Raw genomic sequence first — 26782 nt, 5'->3', positions numbered from 1 at the left:
TAATGCTAATTAAAACACTTATGACAACAACCGCAAGTACAAATCAGGTATTCTCAGATCAGGTACCTGAGAACATGAGTTTTGTCTGATAGTCTGTACTGTTCCCAGGTCAGCTGGAGGTCAGGATGATGCTCAGAATTTGCTTAGACTTGCTGCATTCAGGTCAGTCGTACAACAGATGGCGATGGTGTTCAGTGTGCGAGTGGAATATGCAACTGAACAAACAGATGTACAATGTAGGAGGCTGTTTGATGTCAGCTACATAAGTGTTAAACACAGACTGAACTGATAGGAGCATCACTTTGTGTGCCAAGCCATTAAACACCAGCCAGTGGCGCCTGTGGATTGAGAGAGAATGGGAAAACAATGAAGGGAAATGGCAGACATCAAAGAGCATAAGAGTGTGCGCTATTCGATTTTCCCTTTCAGGGGACATGATAGAATGTTGGCCTGAGTGTGAGAGAAAGAAAAAGGAGCAGTTTTTCATTTTTAATTGCACAGTAATTGTTTGCCGCTCACAGAATTCAAACAGAGGACATTTTAACCCTCCTCCTGAGATGGAAAATAACAGTTGCAGTCAATCGGTTGCACTACATGACTATGTTTCCTTTTTTTTCGGATTTGCCATTATAGCACATTCACTCATCCTTGTCAGTACTCCAAACCTATAGAACAGGCTCTCTCGTGTCTCCTCTACCGATCGGCCCGAGCATTGTCTTTCTACAAACACATTTACATATTCCATTAAGGGTTTTCATTGAAGATGGAGCGCAGGCTATACGAAGCCACTTCACGTAGTACATACGCTTAGGTTTTTTATTAGCAGTCAGCCGAGGGGAGCTGAGACAGCAACACTGGCGGAAGATGCATGCTTGATTCAGGCCTTTAAAAACAAAGACTTTGCACTATGTTAGCAGCATAGCCATCTGTTTTATTCATGGCCTTAAACAAATACTCATTGTAATGTCTTTTTCTACCTTTAAAGCTGGGCTAAAATAGTTTCTGCTGACAAAACACACACAAATAAGAATAAATGTTGCCCCTAACAACTACGTGATGCAGCCTATGAAACATTTCCTTTACTATTTGTTTAAGCTGATAGATTAAAGAACTTAATGCAGCATGTGTGTCCATTTACATACAGTTTTCTATACCTATATATTGGTACTAAATAAAAGATTAGACCTTGAGACTCTGGTTTATTGCATGCACAGCCAGCTGGTTCGAGGAGAACTGTATGCGTGTACATGTGTACGTGCCAGAGAAGACGGGTAAACAGTTTTCTTTGGCACTTCAGTGGGCAGCATTTGGCCAGGCTGTTAGGGAGCAAGAGAGGTAGCTGTAGCTAGAGTTAACTCATCTGCCTGGTGTCTCATCAAAGCTGACAGGAACGAGGGAAAGAAGAAGAAAGTGTAAGAAGAGACCTGTCTGTTGTCACCTTGTCGAAGGACCCGTCGTGGCTGCTTTTGAACTGCTGGTAAAAGGATTCTTGTATACGTCAAAGTGCTTTGAAAAACAGCGGAGAAAGTCTTCTTGCTTGCATCGGTAGAATGTAGATGAAAGTCAAACGCGTTACACAGTAAGATTGACCTGGTCAAATATTTTGACATTGAAGCACAAAGGTCATCTATGCTGCTTAACACCCCCCTCCCCCCACCCCCTAAGGCTCCCTTATAACACTGAGAGTGTAGTTAATGATAGCAGCAGCCTGAACACACAGTCATAATGCTCAAAGAATCTGCAGTGCTTTGTTAGTCTAAAATCCTGTACTAGGAAACTGAACCCATGAGACTGGCACCACAGATTTCCAACAGTAGAATGTGGCAGAAAGGAAGAAATGAGAGTATTGATAATGCTTCGAGCTCTCCGGAGATATTTTAGAGACGGGGTTCAACAGAATCTTGAGTACTTCCTAAAAATAAATAAATAAATGAATAAAACCTGCATAAAAGCTTCTTAACACTTCATAGATGTTTCCGCACTTCAGCAGTATTACTCTGAGGTTTTTATAAGACTATGGTGTTTCTTTTCTGAACATGGCTCACCGCCGTTACATAAGAGAAGGTGACGGAAACGAGGTGTAGCGATAATTATCTGGTATTTTATTAACTTGATCTGTGTCATCTGCACGATGTGCTAGTGCTGTTTGATTTCCCACATGCACAGTGAAGATTAGAACAGGCTTTGAATATAAACATTTGGAAGAATTTGTTCTATCAGATCTAAATGTTATCCTTTAACAAATGCAATTCATTCTACTAGAAAGCAGCAGGAACGTGAATGTTTCCCATCAAAGCACAAACACATTTACAGTTTCACTTAATAGTGTTCAAGATCATTTCAATTCCAATGTGAAACAACTGAATCTTTAACAGTGAATCTCTGAATCTGTGACTTTTAGGGGAAAGAAAAGTCATTTGAAAGAGATATAGTTCATGAAAATGCTAAATGGTACAATTGTGTACAACTATAACTAAATATTATAGTAATCGTGTGATAAAAAATGATCCTAATCCAAACCATATGGATAGATAAAGTGGTGCCATCTCAAGACTAATGCTCCACCGTCTGCCTGTTTGCCCATGACCCCAACACTGGTTTGCTTCTGACTCAGACCTGTTTCTTGCTGGGATTTGTGGCCAGTTCTTTCCTACTCCCTCTTTTAAGCTCATGTCCTTCTTTTGTTTAAAAAAAAAAAAAAAACAGTGGCTTTAAGCCCAGCCCTGGTCTAATGAGATTATCTGGAGCAAAGTGTCACTAAGTAGGATATAAAATGGAAGCCATTATCTGGCATTATCTGTTCACAGCCTCCACATCCATCTGTGCGCCACCCACATGGCCACTAGTGTGGGATTAGCAGGGGAGTGCAGCTTATATACCACAGCGTGTCCTCTCTCTCTCTCTCTCTCTCTAAAGGCTTAAACGTGTGGCCCCTACAGCATAATGAGCAGCGGGGAGCCTTGAGATCATGGACCAATGCTCTGTGGAATATAAAACACAGCTGACTGCAGCGCCCTGCTCCAGAGCTGACCTGCAGAACCGATTCTCCCATCATCTGTGTTCAACAGTTACTCTAACCGCTGTTCAGAGAAGCATCGCTAGACCGTCCTCCATTTCACACCTACATGGACACTTTGAGGGGGATTTGACTGCTTTTATTTCAACAGGGCAGACTGGCACTTGTGTTTCCCTTATTTTTGGTACCTTTCACACCCACTTCCCACCCTCTGTCAGTTCCTTGCATCAGTTTCTCCCACATGCCTTCATCTTTGCTTCCTGTAGTACCTGTGATTTTGTCACGGACCAGCTTGCAGGACTCGATTTCGCCAATGCTGCCGAAAAGGCTGCGGAACTCCTCCTGGGTCATGTTCTGGGGCAGGTAGTTGACAATGAGGTTTGTCTTGCTGTCGTCGTTGGAGCCGCTGGTCTGCATGGGTGACGGGCAGCTGCGGTTGTTGCTCGATGGCCCGTTGGCTGTAGCCGGGTTTGGCCCGTTCGTCACCTGAGGCTCCATGTTACTGATTATCTGTGGAGAAGGAATGCGGATAAGACGAGACGGAACAAGATAGCATCTCGCTTATTACAGAAAGTCCATGCTTAAACAAAAACTGAACTTCTAATAGGTATGAATAACGGATATAGATGAAGCCTTATATAGAAATCATGAATAAATTGTACTTACGTATTTAGTAACTTCACATTTTTTTTCCAACAAACAAACAACTTCAAGCAACCGCTTAAACCAAATGCGATTATATTTATCTAACATTCTCTAACAAAGTTGATCTGTTACCATCAATACACCAAGTTTACTTTTTACAATTTAACACATGCAAATAAATTCGTCTACACACCAATAGTATATCTTTCCATAATACAGATTTTTATGTAAACATTTTAGATGTTTTTTCTCTACCTCGCTTTATCTATGAGGTTTTGTAACTAGGCAGTGTGACAGCAAAAGTGACATGTTTGCTGCTTGTTCAGTTGTGCATTTAAGAGCAGGTGTTAGAAGTGCATCATGTCGGCCCTGAGGGAGACGGAACTTTAGGAGCACTTCGGTTCTGCCTTCAATTTTATTTTTTACTTTCAGCATTTTGAGTGCATGTACGTTTAATTTCATCAGCCATCTTTTTTTTGTGACGCTGGGTGGTTACGGCAGTGTCGGTTCCATGTGGGCTGATGCATGTAACTGTCCTCTCCTGTCAGAGTCACTTAGAAACAAGCAATTATGAAGTGTTGGAAAACTTGGAAGGGTTCGGTTTAGCTTTCGCACCTTCCTATACTAAAGATCCTGACCCCAGGAGACAGCATCGCACACTGTATGAACACAGAGCCGCGATGACTTTCTCATTGTGCACGGAGTGTCTTAAAGTGACAGGTTTTTTTTAGAAACCGGCCACAGGGTCTCATGGGGCAGCCGTCACTGTCAAAACATTTCATTTGTCACTAAAATGCAGTTTATAAAGAAAAGAAAAAAAAAAAAATCCCCTCAAAAGAAACAAACATTGATCACACCTGGATGAACTCGACTCATTTCTCACTAGAGGGATGTTACTTAACCATTTTTAATATTTAGCTCTGCTTTCTGCTTTTCAGACATGGTGTAGAATGCAGACTGAAATCTAAAGCAAAGAGCTTTGTGCTGATAGATTCAAAAGTGGCGAATAATAGAGTGGAGAGGGGAAAACTGAGATCTAAGCTAAAATACAGCCGCTGATATTTTTAGCTGTCCAAGCTAGATTTTGTGTCTGCGCTCTATGAGGAGGGGACTTTGTCCTCTCTTATCAAAAACAATAAAATTGTTGTCCTCTCGGTCTAAAACAAGGCCATTGTTCACATTTATTCTGATTTCAAAAGGAAAAACATCTCGTGAATTTTAAATGTAAAGACATTACAAATGCAAAGTGGCATTGATCAAATTTTCTACATTTTTTAAATAAAGACGTTTGGTTATTATTTTGTTATTACTAGGAAAACAGGCTGTATGGAATAATTGATGGACTTTCTTCTGAGACTTGTATTTAAATGGATTATTTTGCCTTTATTTTTTTTGTCTTGGCACAAACATCCTTCTAATTTCAAAAAGACAAAATAATACTTGCAGCCCGAAGGATGCAAAGGTCTAAGGACGGAAATGTTAATCATGCTCTTGACAGTATGCAAACAGTAGTGAGACAGATACACACGGACAGGACAAGATTGCTGTGTGTGTGTGTGGGTAAGTTGGGGGAAATAAAGGTGTATTATTAGCTTCTTCTGAGTGCCATTCTGTTATATTGTTCTAGCATGATAGAAAATGTATGTGTTTTTTTGAGTTAAATAAAATTGAATTAAATTAAAAATGGCATTTAATTAAAGATACACTACACTACACCTACACTCCATTACTACACTGCAGAAAGTCTACAATTGTCCTCCTGTGTTTTAACCCTTCTCCACCATTTTTTTTAAACCTGTCGGACTCCGGAGGCATTTGTGGTGTTTCTAACTACCACTGCTAAAAGCGACTCTAAATGATCAGCACACATTTTAGTTGTAAACTATGTAACATATAGTACAGGACAAGTCAGGATGCAGTGCTTTCCGTAGCAGACTCAGGAGAAGGCAGTCGGTGATAAAGGAAGGTTGCGCCGTCACAAAAGCCTCGGTGTCAGCCTGAGGACAGACAACGGCTTGCCTCTTATTCAGCTGAACTCCAGCTCCAGATTACACTCCTTTATTTCTGCAAATGCAATGGCAGACTGTTCCTGAATGCTGTGTCGCTTCGCTCAACCTGTGTGTATACGAGTATGTGTGTTAGTGTGCAAATGTGTGTGAGTGGGAAGGAAAGTAGCTCTGCTACTCTGCCTTACATAAGAATGTCAAAATGGGGATAAAAATACAGGTTCAACCAGCCTAATGTCCCCGAGCCATGGAGATCCAGAGGTGTGCTGGATTGAGTGTGTGTGTACAGTATGTGTGTGTATGTGTGTGTGTATGTGTGTTAGCAGCATCACGAACGGATGTGTTTCAGTGTGCCTGTGCTACCTGCCATTTAACCAGTGCATTATAATGGCCTTATTAGTGAGGATGTTGAAATGTCAGGCTCTATTCTAATACATGTTTTCACTGGTAATGCTCTCCAGTCATTAGAGGGGCCCGGGGGCGGTGCCTAGCTCTGTGCAAGTTTCATGCCTTTCGTCAACAAAATCTAGGAAGAAAAGAACATGAATCTAGAAAAGCAGCTAGAAAATAAAGAGATAGAAGATAGAAATAAAGCAGAAACCGTGACCAATACAGCTATGGTGTTACATGTGATTCAGTGTGTTAGACGCTTATATGTGAGTAGGAAAGACTTCACACTTAACAAGCTCTACAATCACAACACATACAGTGACACAAACTTAACACAAAAGCTACCAGCATCTACTAGTACTAGATGTGCACTATATTACTGTATGCACAAAGCACCCTTGACACTACTAATGCGGTGTGCGAGGCCTTTGTCGCCAGCAGGTCAGCAGCAGGAATGGTGGTAAAAATGGCAGTAAGTGGGTGGCAGTCTCCTTACCATCTTTGGCTGTGTCAGCAGTCCCTTGTCAGCCCAGCCCTGGAGCTGCGGCAAGTCTGCCTGACGCCACTGAGTCTCTGTCGATCCCTACGGGAGGGGGGGGAGGGTCAATATTCAGACAGGCCTTGTTTTTTTCTAATACCAAACCACTGTGTATCACAGCCAGCCCTGACGGTCTCCAGGCACACTAAAACACACAGGCAGCATTTTTTCTTTCAGTTGCAACCTGAAGAAATTTAGCTGGCGCCACCTCTGTAATGGGAAGTATGTGGGGATTATTGGATTCAAGTTGGGATTTGGCTTGATTCAATTCAATTCAATTAATTCAATATAAGGCACTCTTAAAGTGGCAGCATTTTCAGATCCCACACTGTATTCTGCTTATTTAAAATGGTAGAATTTCATTTTTTTTATTTTCATGAAGAAAATTAGAATCATGTTATCATGCAAGCCTTTCGGAAAAAAAATACGCCCAGAATTCTGTGCAGGCCAGTAGGTTCACAAGGATGACCTTTTGAGGAAGATCATGCCTGAGACGAACCAACAAAGGGCGGCTGCTATCACAGCCGAAGCTTGGAATCGGGCACCGAAAAAACAGCCAATTTAGAAGGAGAGAAGGACTCTGAACCTGACCTTTCCCTCGGATGGAGGGGACGATGGAAGAGTGTAATGGGAGTCATCCAGCGTTCGATGATGGAGGACACACTTCAGAATTAGACAGGGAGGGGGAGGAGGTGTGGGCGCCATCTCATCTTTTAAGCCTTAGCATGGATGCTTGGGCTTTTTAGGTGCGGGAGAAAAATGGAGTGTCAGCTAAAGTGGGAAATAGGAGAGGATAGCAGAGAGGATGGGGTGGGGGTGGGGGTGGGGGAATAAAAGGTTCTAGAAGCTGAGGTCGGTAATTTGAAATGGAGTCTATTTCCAAGGCTGTTTGTTTGTTTGTTCTTTCAATTTTTGTGTTTATTAATATATATATATATATATTTTTTTTATTTACATGCCCATGCTACCTTGGTTTTAGTTTTAGTGAGGACCGCAGGGTATGACATCACATTCTTATTGCGAAGGTAATAAAACATTCAATGGAATTTAAAGAGAACTCATATTACTCTGTGGTCAGGCCTTCTATCACACATAATGTATATAAACCGAATAATAACTACAAATAAAACATGCAGAATTCTTCAAGGTGAGAACGGCGATGACACAGCCAAGTGATGCACAAGACCTGCGTTGTGCATCGTTCATCATTCAGTGTAAGGTTCTAAAAACAACGTGGTTATTGTGCAGGACAGATGAATGTTCTTAGATAACAGGAGGGAGAGGACAGACTATAAATGAATTCACTCTCTAGTTTGCACTGACCTTTTCTCGAAGCTTATATGACTCAAACTGTCAAACATGAGACAATGGTGCAATACTTTTTGTTCTTGCCTTCTGTCTGTCTGTCTGTCTTTCTTTCTCTCTCTCTCTCTCTCTCTCTCTCTCTCTCTCTCTCACACACACACACATTCTTTCTGGGAGAGAGACTGTATAACGTTTCAGCTAATCTGATTTTGTCCGTCATAATTATGCCATGAAAACAAGCATGCATGGATATGAGCGCATAGGTGTATCAAATTGCTTATCGAGACTGCTTTCAGTTATCTTTTCTTTGTTTTTTGTTTTTTTTATTTTAGGGCTGAGCAGAACTGTACAAAACCTTATCACTTCCCCACAATGTGATTTACAACCACACAGCCATTATTGTACAAATGTTTTTATTTTAGTTGGCCAAGTTTAACTATTTATTAAGAAAAGCATGTGGGTAGAAGAACGTGTAGGCTGATATTGTTTAACAGTCAGAAGTGGCGAATTACAGGGAAGTGACAATGCAATAGGATTCTTTGCAGTTCTGCTCAAGCTTTATAAATCAAAATATCATTTTGGGAATAAAAATAAAAGGCTCGGTAAGCAATAATTACACCGTCCTTAAAGCATGCATTGCTTAAATGGAAGCTTGCAAGTTTGAAATGAAACCAGCTTTCATGGTAGGTCTGTGAAAAGATTCACAATACAAGGTAGTAAACTGTAAGGCAATTTGCTTCAACAATACTGAATTCCTCCTTTAAATGCTTCTTCCTTGGAGGCATAATGTTTAAATAGGCAAATCAGAATATGAGAAATCACAGTTAGCAGAAAATATTACTTACAATTTCAGGGCAATAAAGCAGCATACTTTATCTCTTTTTGTCTCTCTCTCTTGCTCTCTTACACACACACACACACACACACACACTATGCCAGTGAAACATGTTATTGATAGAAAACCATGTAATTACAAATGGCTGCAACAGCATTTTGCATCAGAGGAATGTGTGCTTTATTTATTTATTTTTTTTAGCCATGTCGCATCAAGCCCTAAAGGAGTGAGCAGCTTTTTTTGCTCTGTGTTTACTCCACCTGCTGGTGTGATGTGTAACACACTAAACATAACCGCCATCATCGCCATCGCCTTTCTCACTCAGCTGACTTTGATCTAACCCAACGTACCAAGAAGAACACTGCATGTGTGTGTGTGTGTGTGTGTGTGTGTGTGTGTGTGTGGTGTGTGTGTGTGAGTGATCTGCACTTTGCACGATTTGGAGGCCAACTTGGAGCATCGATTGGTGATTGAGGCATCCTGTAGTCTTAAAACTAATCAAACAGACCAGAAAAACAGAAAAACAGGAAAAAAGACAAGAATTGTTCTCTCTTTTTTTGCAAACAAGGCTTCCAATTTATTTGTGCTGGCTGACCTGAACCATGACTTCAACTCACAATTTCTCTTCCATTCTTTGACAGGAGGTAGTGCATGAGGAGAATATTAACCAAAGTAATTTACCAGTACAAGGCAGATTACATATCTTCCATAGATAACCATCTGTACTGATATTCAGCTGGAAGCTGTTGAAATGTCGGTGCTCAAAATCACATTTCACGGCAGCTATAAATAATAAGGAGAAGCTTCCAACCAGCTGGGAGTTCTTCAGTGGGTTATCAGAGGTTGAAGTTGAGCTTGTGCATGTACGCTGAAATGCCAGAGGGAACTAAAGCTGTCCAAACCAATTTAGGTCTGAGGCATTATACATTTCTTGTATCCTTAGAACAGGTCAGGTAAGTTCTGTGTACGTATTGATTTTTAATTTTTAATCGCTGTGTTTTGGCTCTCTGGGACGCCTCCTCCTGGCTGCAGAGGAGCTCCGGGTCAAACAGATGCTCTGGCTAATCAATCCTAGCACTAATGTGAGACGCCAAGCCTCGAGTCTGCTCAGCTCGATCAGCATCTACTTTAGCAAATGGGTTGCGTTTTCTATATCGTCTCTTCTTCCTTTCTCTTTCTAGTCAAATGGTTCTGCGTGCAAGTATCTCTTCACAGACCTGCCAGCCACGCAGCTTGCGTAGGAGCTCTATATTTCAAAACTGCAGTGTGTTAGTACGAGCTGTCACTCAAACATACGCCACAGTGGCAGTATACTTTATTAAGGATATATGAATCTGTGTAGGTCATTTGAACTCTCAGATATTAACTGACCCCATGGAAGCCCCGCCCTTTACAACATTTTACAATGGTAATAATTTCCATGCAATTTTCCTACTTGAAAGATGTGCTGATGTGGCGCCTTCGCTTTCTGTGAAGGTAAATGGAGAAAGCTTTCAGCTCAGTAATGTGAAATAAAATCTAAATAAACACTTTAGTCATGAATACATAGAGACAAACATTTCGGCAAAAAAACTGCACGAGTATGAGGAGAAACAGAGAAAAATGGACAGAATATCAATAGGCCTACAATCAAGTGTCAAATCTAGCACAATATTTATTGAATGGTCTTGACAATTAGACAGATCAGTAATTGCAAACGTTTCAGTAGTGAAGATGGAAGTTCAAGTGTGTCCTCTAAGTGATTTGAATCAAAAAGTATAAATGTCTGTAAACTATATGTAAATCTATATGTTTCTTTTACCCTCAGTCTTAAACAGGAATACACGTTATTCCTCTTCTTCTATAAATGCTTATCTTGTTATACGAAAGACAGAGTTTAAAATCAACAATGTCAATATTCATCTTTCTCTCCCTGCTTGATTCGCTCTGTATCTCTGGTTGCATGGTGAAGGCTGGGAGAGTGTCACAGCCTGATTGCATTATCTGTTACATTACTGCAGGTCTCATTAAGCATGGAACAGGCTGGAGCAGCTGTGCATCTGGCCAAGCACTGATTCGTTTTCTCTGCCTTTGTGTCTCTGCTGGTCCTCGGATGGTCCGGTTGTGAAATCAAATCATTTTCTGCGGAATCTCTCTGACCTTTCTTTCTCCCGATGGAGGAACTTCACTCCATATGGTTTCAAGTGACTGAATTATGGACAATCCTGAAATATGTAGAAGAATTTACAAAAACAGCTGGCCAAATTTTTCTTTCCTTGTCCTTCTTTCCACACGACGAGTGACAATTCGTATTCCCATTTTATGAAGATTCATAATTTGAATCGTTCTAGACAGAATTTGTCTTTACGGGTTTTCCCTCTACACTATCAAGTCATGTGTTGAGTGCAGAGTTAATCGTCTTTGCATAAATTCAGAACTTAAATAAAGCATATTTTCTTGCCAGCAGAATCATTTGGAGAGGAAGCAATAATTGATTGTTCAAGTGTTTAATTGCAAATCAAATGGATCATCAGGCACTTAAATCCCCTTCATTTGCTTGTCATTTTTAAAATGCAGAAAATGAATTCATGTGCAAACCCAGAATCTAGATAATAAGGACACTCTGAGACCATTCCGTGATATTAAAATAAGCTAATTATAGACTCCAAACAGTCTGTTTTACATTATTTCATCCTGGCAAGTTAAAAACGGTTTCTTAAAAATGATCCATTTTGAAAGGGGGGAGAAAAAGCTACTGTAGGAGCAGAAGAGAGATGAGGTGACGAGGTGGGAGTGGAGAAGAGGTTACTAAAAGAGGAGAGCAGAGACGAGACTGGTAGACTGGTAGAATCAGTGGCACTGGCTGCCTTTTCCCCTCTGGGATACAGATTTAGAGAGACACCTGCGTCTTCTCCCAGCCCACTCTCATACCCTAAACCCAGCCAGCTGCCCCCTTTCTCCATCTTTCCCTCTCCCTGGCTGTGTTTGATGCCAGGCCATGGATCCCTTATTGGCCTTAAATTAACCTTTCCTGCACCTCGTCAACATCGGTGCATTAGCACTCCGTTTGACAACATGGCTAATGCAGTAACAAGGATGTTCAACCAATGATACGAGGCTACTACAATCCTGTTTAATTATACATGCAGTAGTTTAAAATGAACTTTCTTTCATGCGTTACATCCAAATCACAATAACAAACATAATTAATTAATTTATACATATCCTAAAGCTTTAGAGCATTTATTTTACAAATCGGTGAACTGTTTAATTGTTTTCCGGTCCATGCACCCTTTCACTGTGTTCACTTTTGGTCCAATAGAGAAAGTTTTTTTCACTGCTCTTGACAGCATCCCAAAGGACAGAAAGAACCCTCCAGTCCGGTCCAGTCTGGTCCAGTCCAATATGGGACGGCTGGCTTCATTTGGAAACTGGCTGCTTCCCAGCGCCGCACTAAGGCAAGCAGAAAATTGTTGAGCATCTTGATGCGACACTTGAATTTGTGTGGCTCCAGTGGCTCTCTGCTCTGGCTTCCAGCTCAAATGTGAGAGATTTTGGCCTTCTGCCTATCCAACCAGCACGACCAGTAATGCAGCGCTAATACCGGCTGCAATTTTTCGCCTCACGTCGCTTAAATAGCTCTACGTTGATAGCTTGTGAATGTTCCCATCTTTAGCTTACTAACGGTTTCCATGGTTTCACTGGCAGCATCAGGCAAGTGTGGGGTCCACACACAAGAATGGAGAATGTATATAATGAACATCAGATGACTTCCACAAAAAATTTTAATTCTGGATGGAAAATGCTTGTGTATGCAATGCATCGCTATCTAATCGAGTCACAATGACAAATTTGTTTGTTTTCTTGCTGTTCATAATTTCTGCTGCCTACATTACAAGCTTAGAAATACAAATGAACACATGGAACCAAAAATGTAGATTTTGTTCAATCGCTTTTGTTGTGACTTTAATGGTCACTTCCAGGAAATTCAGGTTTTCAGCTTTCATTGAGAATGAATACTGTGTTTGTCTGAGTGTGTGTAGGAACTCCACAAGCCTTAACACTAGTTGCCCATACCTCCATTAATCCGGCATGAATTTTTCATACTACCGAGAAAGCCTCATTAGATGGCATGCTACTCTCACATAATAGCTAAAAATTCAGTGGCTCTGAAGCTATTTCTGTCGATGGTCTAGTGTTATTAGGAAATACGAATCATGTGCGGGGTTCGTGATGAAAAGAAAGAGAGTATGGCCTTGTCTTTATCTGCCAATCATGGTTGCACCCTTCATTCCGTCTCACATTCCCTTCTTTTTTATTCACGTTATTCCTCTTTTTTTAGTACACACACTCAGCGCTGTGTGTGCCACGCTAGCAGTGAGGGACTTCTCTCTGGTAAAGTAAAAGTGACCTTGCTGGAGGTGCTTTGGGGAATCTTTGCCTTACACAGCACAGCTCGCAGCTTAAGATTAGTGCTGTGCTTTAGTTTCTCTCCGCGCATCCAGACCGCTGGGCTGTAGCTACAGCATCTGCATGCCCACGTGTGTTTGTGTGTGTGTGTTAAATTGTGTCTGTGCGTGCACTTGGCTTAAGCTGTGTCAGCTCCAGGTGCTCTGTTGACATGGCTGCAGGTAGTTGGCAGGTAGCAGAATGCTGGTGCACCTGTGCAGTTTCTCTCTGCCATGTACCACTAACTCACACACACACACACACACACACACACACACACACACACACACACACAATGTAACTAGCTTCATTTCACCTACTTGACAAGAACATATGCGCTGCTATTTCACAAGTTTGTATTTAAAGGTACAGTTTGCAATATATATTTTGCAATATGCATCTATCTATCTATCTATCTATCTATCTATCTATCTATCTATCTATCTATCTATCTATCTATCTATCTATCTATCTATATGTTTTACAAAAATGTATGCAGCTAACAACAGGGATAAGAGTTGTACAGTATATACTGCCTCCTAACAGTGAACTCTCAAATGAGTGTTATAGATTTAAAAAGCGAATATGTCTGTATGTTCATTAATCTAAAGCAGATACTTGTATTTACAGCATGGCTTCTTTAATAGTTAAGAAGTGCTGCTTTTTTGTTTCCTGCTGATACTGGGAGCAACCATGTTGATTTGACATCATGTGCAGAACTTGGCACTGAGGAGACCTTCCCGACTTCCTGCGTTAGGGAATGAGGTCACTTCCAGGTACAGTTTTTGTGTGGTCGCTTGATGAAGATGGGAAGGCTTGTTATCTAAATTAATTTAAGCTTGAATCCTTGCTGGATATAGCAAGAAACTAGAATGAATGTTGTACAGTGTAAATTCCAGTTTGCATTTAGAGTTCTCTCTTTTTAAGTCATTAGGGTAATATTTGTTCATTGTAGCAAGGTATTAAAAGCAGCGCAAAGAGCCTGCGAGTAAGTAAGGGTGGGAGCCGGTAGAAGGGAAAATGTGCTGACTGCAGCTTCACGTTCCTGTGAGGATGAGACATGCTCCTGAACACACATCTACCCACCCACCCATACACACACACACACACACACACACACACACACACAGGCCCTAAAGTGAGGCTGAAGTTGAGCTAATCTAATCTCAGTGTCCTCATCTTCCTGCAGCTGCTCCTCTCTTTCCTACTACTGAGAGTGTTCCCCTTTCATTAACACTTTTTTCTTCCAGTCCCTCTTCTTCACCCTCTTCTACCTACACACTCCTCTTCCTTTTATTATGCTATTCTTTTACTTCTCTTTGACTTTCAAGTATTCTGAATGTTACGAAAACAAATATTATATTAAATTTCTTTTTCTGCCTCTATGCTCTAATATATCTTTTAATATCAAAGTGCAAGCCATGTGTCAGTCAGTCACTTTCCCTTCCTGTATATCAAAATCATCATGCATCTTATCACAGCAAAACAATTTCATGATTGATTCAGTTATTGATTAGAATCTGAACTGCTGCATCTGTTTTTATAAGACAGCACACAGATCGCTGATATAAGACTGACTGAGTAATTAGCTGGGGCAGCCATTTAATATATGCTATCAGTTTTAATGTCCAAATGACAGACAAGTATTAGAAGGTACTCAAACCGCTAGCAGTCTCATGCCGACATTATATGGTTAATGCCCTTGTGAACAACACTTTATAAAGCACCTTGTAGTTATGAGCTCCAGATTATTTATTATATTAATATATGCACCATGCCAGACATGTCATTCCATTACAAAATGCAATAGTAGAACTGAGCTACGACTAACTGCATGAAACATCCTGCTGTTGTCTCAGCAATTTCTACACTAAATAAAGAGTTAATCTAGCACAATGTTTCCTGTAGCAGTGCGCTGTTGATTTGATGTTGTTCTTGAAGAGCTTGTCCTTGTACTGTACTGTTAAAGTTGATCTATCTATCTATCTATCTATCTATCTATCTATCTATCTATCTATCTATCTATCTATCTATCTATCTATCTACCTACCTACCTACCTACCTACCTACCTACCTACCTACACACCACCTTACTAGAAACATTTGCACACATGATCATTCATGAAATTTTCATATCAGCCAGTCAAGTACCACCAGCGAAATGCATACGATTTTGCAAATACAGGTCAAGAGCATCACATGCTGAATTGAATATTTAAAAAAAAACTCCTGGGATTTTCACATATAAATTTACCCAGAATGGTGTAAGAGAAAAAAAGACAGAGGAACAAGGATAGACTGATCTGATTTGACATGAAGACTAGGGTTACTCAAATAACCGCTCTTTACACTCTAAGGCTAGTGAAGAAGCACCGGACAATGTTTAACTGTCCAGTTTCAGTGAATCTGTAGCCTTAAGTTCCAGTTCTTGGCTGAATGAGTGAACCCCATGTGGTATTCCGCTGTCATAGCCCATCTACCTAAAGGTTCATGATCTTGTGCGTTCTTGAGATTCTTTTCTGCTCACCATGGTTATAAAGCTTGGTTGGTTCCAGGGGTACAGGTATTGCTATTAAAATGGCCAGTATGTGTAATGTTATTGACTAAAATGCCTTATTGAGACTTTAAGATTCTTCGTTGGCCAAAAAGCTCCTCCTGTATTCTGGCCACAATTTTTTCCTATGCAATCTTTTTATTATATTATTATTTTTGTTAGTTGACAACAAACAACAGTGAAAGTCATCTTTGTGTCGGAGATATGGGTCAGAATATACAGCAGGCAAAGCGTCTGCTGCAGCAGGAAAACAAAGAGCTAATGGAGTCTCATGGCCGAGGATATAACTCCCCTGCAGAATCTCAACAAAAGCACAAAATGTGGCGGGAATTCAAAGCAGCAGATTAATCTTCTACTAGTGGGCTACAGTTTAATTGAAAATGTCCATAGAGTACAATCAAAGCTCATATATACAGTATATATATATATATATATATATATATATATATATATATATATATATATATATATATATATATATATATATATATATATATATGTCCATGCAGATCACTGCTGCTCACTGGCGCCTAGGGTGTAAGGACTGAGAGGCCGTTTTTATGCTTTCCAGACTGGTGTAATTACTGTGATAGTGTTTAATAAAAAAAAAATTAAGTTACATAGTAACACATTGTAACATATAAAAAGAAAAAGCAAAGGACATTAAAAAAAAAATTAAAACTAAATTTGTTCCCGAGGTCTGTTCTTGAGACTAATCAAGCTAACTCTGGCTGACAGTGAGAGATCTACGGCCACAGTGAGATCTCTAAGGGTAAGACTTTGCACAATACAATACCTTTTTGAAATGCCAGCAATATTGTATCTATGGATACTGTTTTGATCAAGATGATTTTTTCATCATGCCGTTTGCCCTTTCTCTGTCAGACTGCATTGTGGGAATAGCCGTGCAATATAGAGCGGAAAGCCTTAACTTCCCTGAACTTTGGCCCTGTGCCGCTAGCGTTCAGAGGCTAAAACTATCGTTGACATTTATGCTAACTGTCACCTTCTTTTCTTCCATTCTTGCTTTATGCTCTTTTATTAATTCCCTCTGTTCCCGGAGTACCTGAGAACATTTTACTTTCCATTCAAACCTTTCAAACCATTTAAATTGAGATTAGCGCGCGACCGTAATGAACCGGGTGCTAATCCTTTCATCACCCTTGTGCTAGAGATAGACACTTTGTCACCTAAATTCATACCCATAGACATCCGATACATGCTGCTATTATATGAATGAATGACCTTGAGGTGTCCTTTCCTGCCCCGCAGCAGGTGAGCTTTTGAGCAGCTAGTGCTGATAGCTTGTGGTAAGAGCTTGTGTGCTGCTGCTTTTGCTGCCTTTTCCTGAGGTAAAAAATGTAAGAGAAAATGTGTAGTTTGTGCACAGTCTCAGGAGAGGCTGCCACCAAAATCCAAACGTCTGTACGAATACCAAAACATGTCGGGGGAGGGACGAAGCGGGGAGGATAGAGAGAAACAGAGAGGATAGCTAGGGGGTGAATGAGTCAAAGAAAAGCTGAGAAAAAGGAGTAAGAGAGATGGACAGATGCTGAGAAAGAAGAGGATAGATGGACAGAGGTAGTGAGAAGGAAAAAGAAGAGCAGGAGGCAGAAACAAAAGAAAATCTTCCACATGTGACGATGAGTGCTGAATGATAATCAGCTTTAGGGACGGTGTTGTGTGGAATACGGATTTAGTGAGGCAGCAGTAGGTGAGACCATCCAAGAACCGTGGCTTTGCATGTCAACTGTGTGTATGTTTTGTGTGTATTTCTGTGAGATGGAGAGAGAGAGAGAGAGAGAGAGAGAGAGAGAGAGAAAGAGAGAGAGAGAGAGAGAGTATCCAGCTGATTAGCGGATGTCTGTGCGTGGCACTTTGAATTTGCGCCAGAGGAATTAGGCTTGTGAAGCCTGCTTAAGAGCAAACACTCGCTTTCTCCACCTCTTGCCATCTCGTTCTCTTTTGCCTCAGCTGTCTGCAGGGAGAATGCAGATGAATAAATGAGAGAAATCACTGTGGAAGCCTATTAAAATTTTAACTAAAACGTTTTGTTGGTATTCATGTATATTTAGCTTTCACACTAAAATGAAGTCTGCTTAAAAAAATGAAGCATAAAATCCCGACAATGTGCAGAGCAGATTTTGTTTGAATACACTTGGCTTCTTAACCTTTGCTTACCTAAGATAATTTGCCTTCTGAAAGATGTCAAGACTCCCAAAATTACCCTACTTAATTCTATATCCAACTGAGCTTCACGAGATAATAAAAAGCTATAATAACTGTCAACTTAGTCTTATCCCATTAAAGACCTCTTAATGTGGCCTTATCAAAAAGGCAGTGTGACTCTAAAACATGGACTGACGCACAAAAACACCTGAAAAAAAGAAGTGCTCATTTAAAAAATTCCAGCGTGTTTGTCGTCTTGATGCTGATCTGAGACTTGAACTTTATCTGTGCTATATCTTCTCAGTGTAAAGAGAAATATAGGGGAAATATAGAGTACATTTAATCTTAAAGAAAATGCGTGCATAAGGTAGATAACGCTAATGATATTGATATATACAAAGACATAAATGTAATATAATGAATTCTGTTTGCTGAGATGAGCTACTGTTCTGATTAGAATAATACTTAGAGGTTTGTTTCTCTATAATTAACAATATTCAAATTAACTGAATAATAATGAATGACAACACAATTCATTAGTTTCGCAGCGCTGTTATAAGTGCTATTGTTCTGCTTTCTTCTCGATTTTGGACTGACTGTGACTACCCAGGTTAAGAAAAGGTCAAATGAAGGTTAAGAAAGAAAATAAATCAGTAGAATATCATCTGTCTGATGCATTAGTACCTGTGACTGATACCTAGTGATCTCTTATGATTCAATAAGGTCCATTTGTTGTATTCTGTTTTATGAATATATCCTTCATTCCTACAGTGTAGAAAGAAATGATAAGAATATAGATTTTGGGTGTGAATATAGTATATTTTCATTGCATCCTCAGTGCGTTCTCACTGGCCACTCGTCCATGAGCCATGAGCAGAGACCGTATTTAATTGCTGTGATCACGCATCAGTCATAAACATCTCTCTATCTGTGTAGTCAGCTGTACTGATTGGTGTGTGTTATGCAGATTCTCACAAAAAAGCACACAGTGAGTAAAAATGTGTAATCCGACATTAATTACTGATGAATTACAATGTATTAATGTTGTAATAAAGTGAGTAAAAGTACAGTCAAGACGGTTCATTTCTTCGAATAATGTATACTGTAGGTGCTTTTATATTGGTGTAATTATTTCATTTACCGTTTAAAAGTGGAACGGAAATACTGTTAGAAGTGCTCTGGGCACTGAAAAGCACTTAGTGGACTATAGGTAAAGCTGCTGGAGACATGCACATGAAGGCTCTACAGCGCCACCACCTGAGACCAATAGAAAAGGGCAGGACGAATTCGCCATATAAACTCACTGTGCTTCCCTGCAGTGGAATAAAGTAGATAGGGATGGACGCGTTGAGAGACAGAGCCCTCTGGATAATAATTCAGGCTATTTTATTTAATTCTCAACATATTTTATTCTCTTTAAGCACACCCTATTTTGCACTAGTTATGTCTTTTTTTTTTTACTACATAATAAATCCTGTAATCCCACCAGACACTGCAGTAGGTTAGTGACAAAACGATACAGCCTCTATAATTCATTGCAGTTTGTAAGAATTAAAGAGTGGGGTGCCATTTCTTTCTCCCTCTTCTTTCCTTCTTGCATTCCTTTCTTTCTCTCTCTTTTCTTCACTCTGAAATAAATCATCTGGCTGCCTATGTCACTCCGGTGTCATATGTAGTCACGCTCATGGAAGAGGGGTGCAAAGTCTCCCACCCAGCCATCACACTTCCTGGAGCTATTCTCTCACCCATGCTGCCTGGCCCTGAAAGCTCAGCAGTCAGTCTTTCTCGTTTTCTTTCTCGCTCTCTACTGCCCACCTGCGCCTCCATCCTCTGCCTTTTAATATTCAGTCTAGCCACGGACTTATTAGCATTGATATGCAACCTTGGAGCTGGACAATAAAGGAAAATGCCCTGGGGTAGACTGGTGTGGCTTACGTATGGAAGAGAGGAGGTGGAGAGAAGAAAGGAGTGAGGGAGGAGAGCGAGCAGCGGTGGAGAGAAATGGAGGAGAAGGTGAACTGTGCACAGCGGTCATGGGAGCAGGGGACTGCGGAGGAGGTGCGCTAATCAATTCAGCATCTGAAACATCTAGGAACGCATCTTCTCTCTATCCATCTGTACGCCTCCTGAATCCTTCAACATTCGCTATTACACTACAATACCCTGCACACACACACACACACACACACACACACACACACACAGCATAAGGTACAGCAGGATTCTCTGCAGGAAAGTGCTCCCTTTTCAATTAGCATTTTGATTGCATGTTAAAGCCCACACACAAACAGTCAAACATTTAGTTGAAAAAAAAAAAAGAAGAAGAAGAATAATGCTGCCCACATTTTTGGATACAAATAACTAAACAGTAAAAGTGTCTAAGCAGTGGAGGAGGACATTGTTTAAAAAATATTCAAATGTTGTCTAATGTTTGACAGCCGTGTCATTTCATTCAACAATTAACGCGTGCAATATTATGCGTCAGCTACCCTGCAATTATATTGTCCTGCTAATATACTAACAGATGTTGACAACATAGGCCTAGTATTTTTTGATTTTGTGTAGTTTTGTAGTTTCTCTCTCTTTCTCTCTTGCTCACTTTCCATCTTTTTTCCTCCCTCCCTCACTTCCTTGTGGGGAGAGTTGGTTCCTGGCAGGCACAGTCTCTTACTAGCCTGGTGACAGCCGGGCGAGGCAGCCTCTGAGCCCTTAGTCAACAATGGATACACACACACTCACACATGCATGTACACTGCAGTCTCCTCTATTACCCTCACAATTTTATTTACAGAAAATGTACACACAGCTGGTGATTTTCATATGTTTACACAAAGGAAAGCATATAGACTTACATACAGAACAGTATCCAACATTTACACACACGTATATACACACACACATACACGCTCACTGTCACATGCTGGGTCACTCCCACTCATACTCATTTACAAACTCATGCAAGAGAATGCACGCTGCCATGCAGTTATGCAATTCGCACTGCATATCAGCATGAAAATATTTCTGTTAATAATCACAAAATGTTAAACTATAACATTGTTCATTAGGAAATCAGGAAAATAAAAAGAGTTTTACATACCTAGATACACACACAGACACACATACAGACACTGTGTAAATCTGCACCAAAGATCTCCCGCATTGCTTAGAGAGAGTGAGTGCAGATCTAAAGGTGTTCATTAAGATTCTGCACGCCTCCTTAGTCGTAAAACAGCTTTTAAAACCAGACATCAAACAAGCTGCAGCCGCCCTGTCCTGCCTCTCCTTCCTCATTATCCCTCCTTCATTCCTCTTTCCTTTCTTCTCCCTCTCTCCTTCCATCCATATTTCTAGAGGCCAAGTGCTTCTCCTCACAGAGAAAGAGAACGAGAAAGTGGGAGCCTGTCTAATGCGGGTACTGCAGCGGAAGGTACCGAAACATGGCAAGGACAAAAACACAGACGCACACATGAAGAGAGGGACAAAAAATCACTGCAGCATCCTTACCATTTTAAACCCATTCCACTCCATTTGTGAGCCGGCGAGCAGGGTTCTCTCCCGCAGCGGTGTAAATGTCCCCTCTCTCTCTGAGCTCTCTCGTTCTCCCTATCTCTCTCTGTCTGTCTGAATGCGGCTCAGCGGTAGTGAGGCAGCGTGCGGTGAGCAAGAGCAAGAGTGGGCATTCCTCCTCTGAGCGCAGCTGCTTGTGAATGCACAGGCTTTGGCGCGAGCCAAACGCTGCAGCCCCACTCCCAGCTCCCTCGTCATTGGGTGCAGTCGACATAGCCCCACCCACCCCTATAGCATCACTCGCTGCCTCAGCTGCCCATCATCTCCACTCCCCTGGAAAAATTAACACCTTTCGCTCTGGCAACCTAGCAGACAGGAGCACTGACGCCTTGGCAAAGAGAAGCCTTTTTCCGTACCAGCAAAACCAATCAATCGTTGCTGAGCTCCGTGCTTGAGTGTGCACTTACAGGCACTACAGTGATAGGATGCCGGCGCAGCACTGGGTATATAAATTAACCACTAATGCATGCACACTAAAAGCGTGCACTGATTTCAGCAGGATGCCTCACCCCTTCAGACACACTCACACACCTAAAATTTTAATGAGCACTAATATATAATTTACATAACGTCAATCTGCGTTGATCTCTTTAATGGACACCCTTTATGGGTTTTGCAGTATTTTGAGAAAAAAAAAAGGTATAGCTATAAATATAGTGTTCTAAGGTGTCGTCTCATCAAATAAGAGGCACAATAAAACATTTTATTGAATTTTTTTTTTTTTACAGATTGTTTACAGATTTCCGTAACAGATGCACTCGAAAATGCAAGTGGGATTTCATTTAAGCTCATTACAGAAGTCACAGATATATTTAGCTACTACGGGTTTCTCTGTGGTGTATGTATGTATGTATGCATGTGCAGTATGAAACTGACAGTGAATTGCTTCTGTTCACAAAGTTAAACAAGAATACTACAAAATAAAATAAAATAAATAAATAAATAAATAGTGGTTTGAGAACAGAAGAATTTTGGGGAACGTCTCACATGCTCTTTGTATAAGCACCGGATACACACACACACACACACACACACACCTCGATTGCCTACCGGAGCTGTAATCATATCTGTGTAGAGTTCAATAGTGACTACTGAATTACTGAACCATATTCTGTCCTCATCCCTCATTACATTATACAGAAAACAACTTTTCACTTATTTTACCTTTTTTTTTTTTTTTTTTAACCATATTACACATTTTTTTTTACTGGATGTTAATTATACTGCTATAAATAACAGCTGGATCGAAGCTTCGCAGCATAAATAATAAATGGGCTCCGTTACTCACCATGACCATTCTGCTTTCCGGGCTTTGACACTTGGAGTAAAGGGAAGTCGGATGGACTTGTGTGTGATGTTTAGGAGACGGACAGACAGACAGATACACAGACGCTCCCAAGGACAATCGGACGCTCAGACAATAAATGAGGCAGCGGCGCGGTTTCGTGCGGCGGATATTGAAGCTTGCGTGCGGCAGAGATTTCTTTCTATCCTCAAATGAACGCAACAAGGAAATGAAACGGGAAATAAAACGATAAACATAAGAAAATAAAAAAAAACCCTATACAGCGCTCTGCCTTAAACCGAGAGAGCTAGTGCGAGCGTCCCATTTCCTTCACACCATTTAAGGAGCGCCCTGCTAGGCGCGTGTGAAATCTGATTGGCTGCGCGCAGATACAAAAGGGGTGGCGCGTTCACGTCCGGGGAAGAGTGAAAAGCGCGTGTCCGCGGGAGGAAAGGTGTATACGGCTTCATCCACGTTATACTATACACGTCCAAAAGGCGTGCTACTTTAAACCTGTAAAGTACGATCTAAAGAGGTTATACTAATGTGCTATTTAGACTATACTGAACAACAAACCTGGAAATTAAACCCCCCAATTCACAAATGGAGAAAAGGACATCCAGGTGTTTGTCCTTTATTATTATTATTATTATTGTTATTATTATTATTATTATTATTATTATTATCATTGTCCTACAGCAGCGCGCTTTTATAGTTCATCTTCTGTTTGTTCACTTCATTACTGTTACTTTATTAGAGAACGTTTCGAGCAAAGGAAGTACATGTTTACATTATTTCATACGGATCAGAAAACGCCTACAGCATTAAAACAAAGCTGTGGGTGCGTGAAGTGAAGAATGAAAGTGAAGTGCGCATGCGTAGAAACTACTGACGGGACAATGTGTGTGTTTATTCTAAATGATTGAGATTAGACACCACACACACGCACGCACTCATGCACGCACGCACACACAGAAACATACACAGAAACATACAAATATACATAGAAATATGTATATGTGTGTGTGCGTGTAGTGTGGTGTGTGTGTGGTGTGGCGTGGTGTGATTGTGTGTAATCTCAGTTCTCAGTTCCACTTCTACCGACATGAACCACGTGTTGCAAACAGTATAAAACAAGCAAATCGTGACTTTTCCCATTATCAACGGCATCATTTCTAATAGAAACAAATTGATCCCAATTACAAACATGTTTCCGACCCAGAACAAACACTTTACACGTAGTTTTTGCATGTGCAACAGGCCGTTAGGGACCCACTAACACACAACAATAATAAGTCACAGTCACAGACTGTGTGTTCCTTTGACATGCTCTTCAGCACGGTAGTCTGCGATTTGGGACGTAGCCTGAATTTGGTAGGAGAAAGTTGCGGGTGGAAAAAAATACCTGAGGTGTCATTTAATGCGGAAGGGGATTTATCGCGCCGCTGTGCTCATACAATAGGAGCAAATCATGGGGCTGGAAAACGAATTACAGTTGTGCGCTTATCGTCTCTGAACCTGCTCCGTACCTACAGAAACACAAAAGCTCCTCATCCCCCGGTGTTCAGCCGACTGGATAAGAATGACTGTTGGCATCAGGGCCCAGTGAGCGTATGAAATATGAAACACGCTTCCCAGTGGTGAGGCCGCCGGGGCCTCCCAGCCGTGCGCACGCAGGTAGAACTGCAGGAAAGTCACATTCGTCTGCAGTCTCCACTTATTACCAGCCTCATCACATGCTGCTGTTGTTTTCTCTCTTTAAATAAATGTGTCCACAAATTAATATATCGAGTCCACGAGTTAACTTGTTTGATCACGGAGTAAAGACATATTGTATTTTCTCAGGAATAGAGACTACACGATAGGCATATTTAATTTAGTGCAACACACAGCATTTAGACCTAAATATACAGTCATAAGAACCCAAACACTCAGGTGATTGATAGTATTTCATTTACCTTAAACTTGAAGTGACAAAAAAACAATAACTGTAGACGTTGGTGTTTCTATGCCTTTTTCATGCTTTTTCATGCTTTCAGGCTGTACATTCATTGCTGAATCTTATTGGATATGATAACATACTTCAGGACTGAGCCACGTTAATCCTGGAATTTAAAGGGGAATTTAAAGTTATTTAAAGGGGAATTTCACAAATTCTGAAAAAAAAGGCAGCATAAAATAATTTTTGGTTTACTTTAAAAGTAAAATAAATTCATTGCATAGGGAAAAAAAATGCTCAAAATGTTTATAAATAAATATGTTTCTGATGTCTTCTGTAATTTCTATAAGAAGCTTGTGGTACAGAATTTTTTTTAATTTTTTTTCTTCCATACTCTAATTAGAGGTGCAAATTCTGCCCCTAAACCATGATGCTCTTTTGTGTTGTTACTATAGTCTTCGTCAGTGTAGTTTATGTTTATTTACACCGCTTATTCTGAAAAATGGCACAATATGAGGATACAGAGACTCTGATGATTTCCAAAATGTCCCTTAGACATAACAGTTTGAACCGGAATATAGAAACAAAGAATGGATTAAAGTAGAATAAGTCAGAACATAGAAAAAGAGAGAGAAATTCCTGGGTGAAAAAAATGAGTGGTATCGTTGCAGGAAATATCTTCCCATGCTTACCAAAATTGAATGAGCGTTGGCATGACTGGCAATTGACAATGCCATTTATTCAAGGACTTGATGTGTGTAGAGAAGTGACAGTGACAGAGCTGTGCATCACTGACAATGAACACTTTTCCACATCAGCCCTGCAGTCTTGAAAATATTTGCAATGAATCGGAAGAGCAGACCAAAACACTGGAAGTACCTCATGGCCAGATGTAACAAAGTAAGTGTGCTGTACTAATGGTAATTCATATTGGTTCCAAATTTCAATATGCTACAATAATGTTTTTATTTGGAATGCATTTTTTGTCCACAGCACCACAGAGCGTCCTCTGTTACATAGATGGAAATCTGTTTCTATCTGTTTTCCTTGGATGTCTAGCTAGTAAAGATAGTTAAGCTATCTAATGTTTACACCATTGTTAATTTATGTTTTTGGGATTTTGTTTTGGTCCACTGACTGCACAGTATATTTCACTGTTTACAGTACATTTCATTTGTGTTGTGATTAGCATAAAGACTTGACTGGTGAAATAAATAAATTCAGTAATTTCTAGTTAATTAATTAGGCTAATAATTAAAAAAACTAATCCTGTTGTAATCTAATCTATTATCCAAGTCAACACCATGAAAAACAAATCAATATTCACTTCAGGCTATGCCTAAAATGACTGCTTTTGTGCCTAGATTAGATATCTAATACTGTCTGCATTTTTACATTTTAATAAGGAAACACATTTTGTATCCCAATGTTATTACTTAAACTTTCACTGTTATTGTTTATATTGTTTTCATAAAAAATCTGGGAAAATACCTCATTTTTCATCAACCTCCCAACAACACTCATAAAAGAGAGAAAGAGAGTAAAGCAGCCTGCTTATTGTTTTAATCACATGCAGGTTTCATTTAATTATACAAGGGCCCTTCTCATAGAAGCTCATACAAACTTGAGTTAGTCCATTAACCTCTGTGTAAGTTCACAAATCTGCAGTGTGCAAGCCACTGATAGGAGCCATCGTAGTGCTTCTCCACTGCCTCCAAACTCTGCATCGCTGTTAACCCAACAGCAGAACGAGTCAAAATGCACGCCACTCTTATACGAGTTGAGTAGCCAGCTAATGACAGTCAGCTTACTGTGTGTGTTCTGGATAAATATTTTCCTGTCCATTTTGTGTGGATTATGGAAAACCAGTTGTGGTGAAATCTAGAAAAATCTGTGTACTTCATGCCTATTTATATACTGATACTACTGTATATGACCAACCATTTTGATTAAATCATTGATTATTTGGTTAGTTTTTCCCAACGCCAGTTTTCTTGCGTTGGGACTAAGACCACTTTGTTTGTCTTAGTTCTATTTTTCAATTCTCATAGGTTGAGAGCTTGAATCATAGGTCCACCAACCTGCCACTGCTTGGCCCTTGAGCA

General features: G+C 40.3%; 1 protein-coding gene across 6 annotated transcripts in view; it reads right to left on the bottom strand.

Annotated features, from left to right (window-relative positions):
• The window catches only part of elavl4 (ELAV like neuron-specific RNA binding protein 4), a 67095-nt gene that overhangs the window by 27578 nt on the left and 12735 nt on the right, over positions 1 to 26782 (bottom strand). For 3 of the 6 annotated variants that reach the window (XM_060881764.1, XM_060881765.1, XM_060881766.1), the window contains 2 exons: positions 6554 to 6640; positions 3286 to 3526 (listed from right to left, as the gene is read on the bottom strand). In XM_060881764.1, the coding sequence (XP_060737747.1) occupies positions 3286 to 3526; positions 6554 to 6640 (328 nt within the window). Of the gene's footprint in view, positions 1 to 3285; positions 3527 to 6553; positions 6641 to 21390; positions 21571 to 22741; positions 23030 to 26782 lie in introns of those variants that run through there. The other 3 variants (XM_060881768.1, XM_060881767.1, XM_060881769.1) reach the window with 3 other exon arrangements.

The sequence above is a fragment of the Tachysurus vachellii genome, chromosome 11 (assembly GCF_030014155.1).
Source record: "Tachysurus vachellii isolate PV-2020 chromosome 11, HZAU_Pvac_v1, whole genome shotgun sequence".
Taxonomy (NCBI): domain Eukaryota; kingdom Metazoa; phylum Chordata; class Actinopteri; order Siluriformes; family Bagridae; genus Tachysurus; species Tachysurus vachellii.
The sequence above is the reverse complement of the archived record's forward strand: the minus strand, read 5'-3'. Positions and strand labels throughout refer to the sequence as shown.